Below are 8,215 nucleotides of genomic sequence, written 5' to 3' on the forward strand. Positions count from 1 at the left end.
GGGGGGGGGGGTGCGCCACAGGGAGAAAAGAGGCTGCTGGATGCATCCTGGAAAGAGGGGCTAAAAATAGCCCTTCTGCCTGCTCCAGCCTGCCTTCCTGCAGCGTCCCGCCCGGTGACCTGGAGGGGTTATCTGGCCCCCAGCAAACACACATGTCCAGAAACAGGAGCCTAGAAAAATAGATGCTTCCTCCCTGCCAGCCCCTGCCCCCTCCCCCAGGTCCCGCCTGAGAAAGAACAAAGGGAGGGAAGAGGAAGCAGGAAACAGGAGGGCATCTGGCAGGGGGACGAGGGAGAGGAAGGGGCTGCCCTGGGGAAGGGGGTCCCCAGCCCTGCAAGGCGGGTGCTCCACTGCCCAGCGCATAAGAAAGGAAAACAGGCAGAAAAAGGGAGGTCAGAGAGGCAGCCCCTTCTCCTTTCTGGTCCAAACACCCTCACCTGGATACCTGGCCCAGGTGCCTGCCCTCGAAGCAGCCCCGGGATGACAGTGACGGGCTCCACTCAGCCCCCAACACATCCATACATGCGAATGATCCGCTCCCCCGAACCCACCCCAAAATGGCACTGCCCTGATGCCAAATCATCTGGACCACCCGCCTCTCCCCAGGCAGCGGCTCGGACAGTGAAAACTGCGAGGGTCTGTTGGAAACAGAGGCACCTCCCAAGGAGCCCGGGCTGGCACTGCACGCTGGGGCCCGCGTGGCCGTGCTGGGGCCCTCGCCCTCCTCCGTGGTCAAGATGGAGGCCAACCAGAAGGCCAAGAAGAAGAAGGAGAGGCAGGGCTTGCTAGGTACCCAGGGGGTGAGGGCGGGCTGGGGCAGGCCTGGCCGACGAGGGCCCCAGCAGGCAGCTGGGGCTCCTGCGACGGCTTCCCTCCCTCCCTCCCCAGGGGCCTGCCGCCTGTCCAGCCCCGAGAGTGAGGTCAAGGTCAAGAGGAGGACGGTGAAGGCCAAGGTGGGCAGCAAGCTGGAGCAGGCCCCGGGGCGCAGGCCCCCAGGTGGGCCCGGCAAGAAGAAAGCCAAGGGCAAGGCCAAGGGCAGCCTGCGGGCAGAGCCGGGGGCCACACCCGGCAGGGAAGCCCTCTGCAGCCCCACCCGGGCCTTCACCTGCCACGAGGAGGGCAGCAGGCTGGCCAGTGAGCGCCTCAAGAGAGCCACGCGCAAGAGCACGGTGCTCCAGCCAGGGCTGCGGGTGAGGGCCAGTGGGCACCCCAGGGTCCTGGGCCCAGCAGGGGGGGTGCCAGATGTGAAGGGCCTTCGGGGACATTTACTCCACTCTTCCTCTCCACTTGCTACACCAAGTCACACTCTGGGACTCACATTCAGGGTCACACTCAGGGTCGGCCTGAGTCACACCATGGTCAGGCTGGGGGCAGGAAGGCTGATGCCACCCTCACCTCAGCCCCTCCCCTCCGACAGCGGAAGAACGGGGCCCTGTCCATCGCCCTGTCGCCCCGCAACGCCAAGGCCATCCTGGGGAGGGGCAGGAAAGCGGGCAAGGTGAAAACCAAGGCTGCCGGCAAACAGGTAGCATCCCCACCCCGACCTTGAGACCCAGCCAGCCCTGACCTCTCCTGCCCCTCCCAAGAGAGCTGACACTTCTGACCCCCCAGGGCAAGGGCCGGGCGGTGAGCCGGCTGCTGGAGAGCTTCGCGGTGGAGGACGACTTTGAGTTTGAAGACAGCAGCAGCCTCTCAGAGGAGGAGGCCAGTGGCCCCCTGAGCGCCGAGCAGAGCGCCGCCTTGGGTGAGCGGCCAGGAGGGGATGCTGAGCGTCTGGGGCCAGCAGGGGGCGGATGGGGGCCAGGTGCTGACACCCCCGTCTCCCCAGCACGCTCATGCACCATCCACAAGGAGGACCTACAGGACGGGCTGCCCGTGCTCATCCCCAAAGAGGACAGTCTGCTATACGCGGGCAGTGTCAGGACCCTGCAGCCCCCCGACATGTAAGGCCTGGGCGTGCGCAGGGAGGGACGAGGGCTGAGGCCTGAGCGGGAGGTGGTGGATGCGCAGGCCTGTCTCATGCTCCTCCACCCATGCGCCTCAGCTACAGCATCGTCATCGAGGGTGAGAGAGGCAACCGGCAGAGGATCTACTCACTGGAGCAGCTGCTGCAGGAGGCGGTGAGGGGACAGCCCCCGCTCGGCTCACCACCCCAGGGAGGTGGGCCTGGCTGCACCCAGCCCCTCCCGGGCAGCCCTTGGCCAGCCCCGCCCACTCACGGCTGCCGCCCCCACTGGTCCCGCAGGTTCTTGATGTCCGGCCACAGTCCAGCAGGTACCTCCCGCCCGGCACGAGGGTCTGTGCCTACTGGAGCCAGAAGTCCCGCTGCCTGTACCCAGGCAGTGTAGTGCGAGGTAAGCCCCGCCCAGGGACCCCCAGGGAGGCCCATCAGCCCCTCCCCTTAGGCGAAGCTGCAGATGAGAGACCCGAGTGCCAGGGAGGGGACCCTGTCTCTCAAGGAGGGCCTCCCGCCAGCCCTGCTTCCCAAGCTGGAGCGGGTCAGACAGAGCAGATGATAACATCAGCTCCCTGGTCGCCAGGAAAAGGCGAGGGGGGACCTGGGGTGAGGACAGGGTGGAGCCTCTGGCTGTCCAGAAGGCCTAGCAGAGAAGGGGCCCCAGAGCCCCAGACCTGAGGGTTATAAACTGGTCACCTGGGCACCAGCTTTCCTGGGGTAAATCCTTCTGCCCCCTCCCCCAGGCACAGGATGTGGGGACACTGCGGTCTGACAGGTGCGGGGGCAGGGGGGCGGGCAGGCCTCAACCAGGCATGTGTTTGCACACATGCGTGTGTGCGTAGGGGGAGGTCGGGGCCCTACGTCCCTGTGAGTGTGCCCTGGGATGCGGGTGATGGATGGCGGTAATATTGCCTCTCCGGCCGCACTCCGGGAGGTGGAGGGGAGGCAGGCTGCTCCCAGCCGCCATGGCAGCTCCAAGGTCAAATGTGATCAGGGAGCAGAATATCCCAGCGTCATCTGTCAGGTGCTACGGAGCCCTTCCTGTCATCCTCCCGTCCCGGCCACCCGGCCACCAGGGAGAACCCCGTGGGCCCCGAGCAGAGGGCCCCGTGCTCAGGTGGGCCCTGTCTCCAGGCGCCTCCAGTGATGAGGAAGACGACCTGGACTCCGTGGTGGTGGAGTTTGACGATGGGGACACTGGCCACATTGCTGTCTCCAACATCAGGCTGCTGCCTCCAGACTTCAAGATCCAGTGTGAGCCCCAGGGCCCTCCAGCGTGGGGTCCTTCCCTTTCTGGGTCAGCCCCTATGGCTGGAGTCGGGCTGGGCCTCCCCTGCCTCCAGTCTCCCAAGGAGGGAGCGAGGGGAGGCGGTCACCCTGGCAGCACATCACTGAGGCCACTGGTCCACTCTGCAGGCACAGAGCCCTCGCCAGCCCTGCTGGTGTCCAGCAGCTGCCGAAGGACCAAGAAATCTTCCTGCGAGGCGCCCCCACCTGGTGAGGCCGCCGCTCCCAGCCTGTCTCCCAAGGCACATGATGGCCCTGAAGCCTCAAAGACCCCCGGGAAGAAATCCGTAGGCAAAGACAAAGCTGGTACTCGCGGGACTGCGGGGCCCTCGGGTGGGGAGGCACCCTCGGGAGTGGGGGGCCAGAAGGGGCGGGCAGGTAGTTCCTCTGACTCTCCCTGGCCTCTCCCCAGGCAAAGCGGAGCTCCTGGCCTCTGGTACCAAGCCCTCCACGGGGGCCTCAGACCACTTCCTGGGCCGCCGGGGCAGCCCGCTGCTGAGCTGGTCCGCGGTGGCGCAGACCAAGCGGAAGGCGGTGGCCACGGCCGCAGCAGGTGGCAAGGGGCCGGGCGTGCTGCAGAACCTCTTCCAACTCAACGGCAGCGCCAGGAAGCTGCGGGCCCGCGAGGCGCTCTTCCCCGTCCACAGCGTGGCTGCTCCCGTGTTCGGCAACGGCTTCCGCGCCGACTCCTTCAGCAGCCTGGCCAGCTCCTACGCTCCCTTTGTCGGCGGGGCTGGGCCCGGCCTGCCCGGGGGTGCCCACAAGCTGCTGCGGGCCAAGAAGGCCGAGCGGGCGGAGGCCGAGAAGGGCGGGCGGCGGCGGGCGGGCGGCGAGTTCCTGGTCAAGCTGGACCATGAGGGCGTGACCTCCCCCAAGAGCAAGAACTGCAAGGCGCTGCACGCGGGTGACAAGGATGTGGGACCCAGGCCAGGGAGGCCCCTGCCCGGCCCCAGCTATGGGCACCCGGCCCTTGTGGGCAAGGACAGGAAGGGGCGGTCGCCTGTCCACCCGCTGCCCATGGGGCTGGCGCTGCGCAAGTTCACAGGCCAGGCCGAGTACCCGCTGCCCTGCGACAGTGACTGCCACAGCTCCTACTCGGACGAGGAGGAGGACGGGCCTGGCCTGGCCCCCGGCGTGCCCTCCCGCTTCCTCGCCCGCCTTTCCGTGTCCTCCTCCTCCTCGGGCTCGTCCACCTCCTCCTCCTCTGGCTCCCTGTCCACCTCCAGCCTCTGCTCCTCGGATGACGAGGGCTCCTCCTACAGCTCAGACGAGGAGGACCCAGCCCTGCTGCTGCAGACCTGCCTCACCCACCCGGTGCCCGCTCTCCTGGCCCAGCCCGAGGCCCTGCGCTCCAAGGGGGCTGGCCCACACCCGCACGCCCAGCGCTGCTTCCTGTCCAGGGCCGCGGTGGCCGGTGGGGGTGTGGGCGCGGGCCCCAGCAGTGGCAGACCCAGGCTCAAGCGCAAGGAGGCCCTGAGCTTCTCCAAAGCCAAAGAGCTGTCCCGGAGGCAGCGGCTGCCCTCCGTGGAAAACCGGCCAAAGATCTCAGCCTTCCTGCCTGCCCGGCAGCTCTGGAAGTGGTCGGGGAACCCCACACAGGTAGGTGGGCCCAACCATGCACACTTACACACAAGACACACCATCTGTCTCTCCTACACACTCCCTGCGCCTGTCTCTGTCATTCTGTCCTGTGTCCCCTGCCCGCCGCCTGTCCCCGAGGCTCCTGTCCTCACTGCCCTCTGCCCCTGGCTGTCTCCTACAGAGACGCGGCATGAAGGGGAAGGCCAGGAAGCTGTTCTACAAGGCCATCGTCCGGGGCAAGGAGACGCTTCGCATCGGGGACTGTGCCGTCTTCCTGTCAGCTGGGCGGCCCAACCTGCCCTACATCGGCCGCATCGAGAGCATGTGGGAGTCGTGGGGCAGCAACATGGTGGTGAAGGTCAAGTGGTTCTACCACCCAGAGGAGACCAAGCTGGGGAAGCGGCAGAGCGACGGGAAGGTGGGGCCTGGGGTGGGGCAGGGGGTCCTGGGGTGTGGGCAGGCTCAGAGTGGGGGGCCTGGGAAGGGGTATCTCAGCAACTGGCACCAGCAGCCAGAAGGGGAGTGGTCATCTATGGACATCCCTCGCCCCCGGTTCCCACACCTCAAGGCCTCCCGGCCCAAGGGTACCGTGGGCCCCACAGAGAGTAACACAGCTGAGGACTCAGGCCCCAGAGCCAGGCCACCTGGATCCCTCCCCAGCTGGGCCTTTGTGGCTCCCCACGCAATGGGTGACAGTTTCACCTTGTGGGGGGGGCTGTGGCCCACAACAGCCTGTAGCACCTGCCCTCAGCAGCCCATGTCCCCCACCACGGGCCTGCTGATCCCTGCCTCCCAAGGTCAACCCAAGACAGAAAATGCCCCCAGCTCACTCTCCAGTCTTCCCTGAGAACCATGTTTGCAGACGGTGCAGAAACAAGTGTTTCTCCAATTCTGCCAGCCTGCTGGGGGTCCGGGCGCAGACCCCGGCCACACAGTTAAGAGCTTATCCAGAACGGAGGGTCCTGGGTCGGGTGGGGTCCGCTGGCCAAGGCCAGACCTGACGCCGAGCGCTCCTCGCCCCCCTTCCCCAGCAGAACGCGCTGTACCAGTCCTGCCACGAGGATGAGAACGACGTGCAGACCATCTCCCACAAGTGCCAGGTAGTGGGGCGCGAGCAGTATGAGCAGATGACACGGAGCCGCAAGTACCAGGACCGGCGGGACCTCTACTACCTGGCGGGCACCTACGACCCCACCACCGGGCGCCTGGTGACGGCCGATGGTGTGCCCGTCCTGTGCTGAGCCCGCGCAGACCGGCTGCAGGTGACCCACCTGCCCCGCCATGCCCAGTGCCAGAGCCACAGGGACGTGAGGACGTGAGGACCCAGCCCCATGCCTCCGAGCGGGAGGCTGGCCCACACCTCGGAGGGGCAGGTCTGAGCAAATATGCAAACCCACCAAGGCAAGATCCAGGCTTTTTTATTATTTTCCCTGGAAGGAGAGAGAGCTTTCGGGCATCAGAACCCAGTTCCATCCGTCTGCTGCGGAGGGTCACCTGTGCCCCGACTGGGACCTACCGGCCCTCTCTGTTTTCCCACATCGGCAGTTCACGAGAGATTAGAATCCAAGCCATATTTTCCCTAGTACCTCCGACTGTCTCCCACCAGGGAAAGCAGAAATCAGGTGTGTTGTCTATTTATTTCTCTATGTAAATATTGTATTTCTGCGGGAAAGTTTTATGGAAAAAAAGCCGAAAAGGATTTTTTTTTCCTTACATGCTTACACGAGGGTATGCGTGCGTGAGAGTGTGTGTGTGTGTGTGTGTGTGTGTGTGTGTGTGTGTGTTTAGAGATTTTGTTCTTGGGGGGGGTGGGTTTCTTTGAAAATGCACTGTTTTCCTCAGCCTAGCTGAGTTCCAACTGGGGCGTCTGTGACAACAGAGGCAGCTGGGGGTGGGGGCAGGGGGGCCGGAGGGCACAGGAGAGGTCAGACAGGACCCTAGGTTACACCTGTTGATATCTTGGGGGGACTGTCTAAGATGGAAGTCACACTCAAGTTTATTTCCTTTTAATTCATCTCCTGGGAAAAAAAGGATTGGGGGGCAGGCTTGACGATAAGGGTCCCTCGGGGAGAGAAGGGATGCCAGGGCAGGCTCCCCAGCCCGAGAGTGTGACGGCAGCCATATATGTATCTTACCTCTGTTTAAAACAAAGCAAAAATGAACAAATATTTTAAACTATCGATAAGAAAAAGTGATGTTTTGATTTTATTTCCTGAATGTTCCAAGTTATTTCTGATTTCCGTCTCAATGGCCAGCTTGTCCAGCCTTCACTCAGAGCAAGGAAGGAACTGGCCCCCGCCAACTCATGTGGAGGTTTCTGGGACTTTTCTGCGGCCACTTGGCAGGGCTGCTGGCCTGGCAGGGTAGTGCTTGGGGCACAGAGCAGGGTTCCCTCCTGCCTACAACCCAGCCTCAGGTGCACGGAGCAGCCCTCTGCCCAGCGCCCTGGCTACCGTTGTGCCGTGTGGGTGTCCCAGACCCTCAGCACCACCCCCGTAACCCTGGAGAACTCATCACACCTTCACTTCTCCTGAGGCCAAGAGGGACAAGCAGGGCAAGCCAGACCCGTGGCCCAGCAGCCCTTGTCCCCGAAAATACGCACTGAGGGCCACGTGCCCCCATGTCTCACCATACTAAGTCTCCCCTGGCCACAGTGGGAACCCCAGGAAGGCCTCCCAAGTTAGCCACTGCTCCTTAGGATGGGCTCTTGTGTGACCCACAGACACAAGCCAGGTACCTGGGAAATGAGGGATGTCAGTGGGTGCCCGGGCCCCTTTTTCTTTCCAACCAGGAAATCACCCCTCCCCCGCTCCTGGTGGCTCCACGGGAAGTATAGGGACATGGAGGGATTCCCCTGCACCCCAGCTTTCTTCTCCCACCCCAGCTCTCCACTTTGTCTCGGCTCGAGTGCAATATTTCATTCTGGTGGTCGTCCTGGAGAGGCGGCTGAGGTCCTGCTGGCGGCTGGGGAAGTGGCAAGATGCTGTGGGGCGACGCGGCCAGTGCCAAGGCATGTGTGGGGAAGCCCCAACCACAGAAATTAGAACCTGAGGCTACTTCCAACCCCAAGCACCGAGGCAGGCGCGAACGAACAGGCAGCCTTTTCTTGGCCTCCCGCCCTCCCATTGGTTCTTCTCCCTAGTCCGTGGACTTTTGTCCTTTGCTTTTCTCTTCCCATCCCCCTCTGTCCGTGTGCGTGCGGACAGCGCGGCCCTTCCCACCATGGTTAAACCTGGCAAAAGCACGACTCTTGTAAATGTGTAAACTAAGAGGATGGTTGAATTTTTTTTTCAATGTAAACACTAAAAACAAACAAAAAAAAATACAAAGGTTTTATGAACAGCAAACTCTATGTAAAGGCATTTTAGTATTAAATTTTTTATTGATAAC

At 63.3% G+C, this 8,215-nt stretch overlaps 1 protein-coding gene across 1 annotated transcript in view; it reads left to right on the forward strand.

Moving 5' to 3' along the window:
• Positions 1–7,010, forward strand: part of BAHCC1 (BAH domain and coiled-coil containing 1) — a 59,647-nt gene extending 52,637 nt beyond the window's left edge. Inside the window, exons 23-34 of the mRNA XM_024760628.1 lie at positions 607–789; positions 889–1,190; positions 1,418–1,525; positions 1,612–1,744; positions 1,829–1,943; positions 2,045–2,120; positions 2,246–2,354; positions 3,092–3,211; positions 3,374–3,550; positions 3,657–4,843; positions 5,007–5,243; positions 5,857–7,010. Coding sequence (XP_024616396.1) covers positions 607–789; positions 889–1,190; positions 1,418–1,525; positions 1,612–1,744; positions 1,829–1,943; positions 2,045–2,120; positions 2,246–2,354; positions 3,092–3,211; positions 3,374–3,550; positions 3,657–4,843; positions 5,007–5,243; positions 5,857–6,066 — 2,957 coding nt within the window. The 3' untranslated portion in view covers positions 6,067–7,010. The remainder of the gene's footprint in view (positions 1–606; positions 790–888; positions 1,191–1,417; positions 1,526–1,611; positions 1,745–1,828; positions 1,944–2,044; positions 2,121–2,245; positions 2,355–3,091; positions 3,212–3,373; positions 3,551–3,656; positions 4,844–5,006; positions 5,244–5,856) is intronic.
• Positions 7,011–8,215: the final 1,205 nt, after the last annotated feature.

This window comes from Neophocaena asiaeorientalis, unplaced genomic scaffold (assembly GCF_003031525.2).
Source record: "Neophocaena asiaeorientalis asiaeorientalis breed wild unplaced genomic scaffold, Neophocaena_asiaeorientalis_V1.1 scaffold30, whole genome shotgun sequence".
NCBI lineage: Eukaryota > Metazoa > Chordata > Mammalia > Artiodactyla > Phocoenidae > Neophocaena > Neophocaena asiaeorientalis.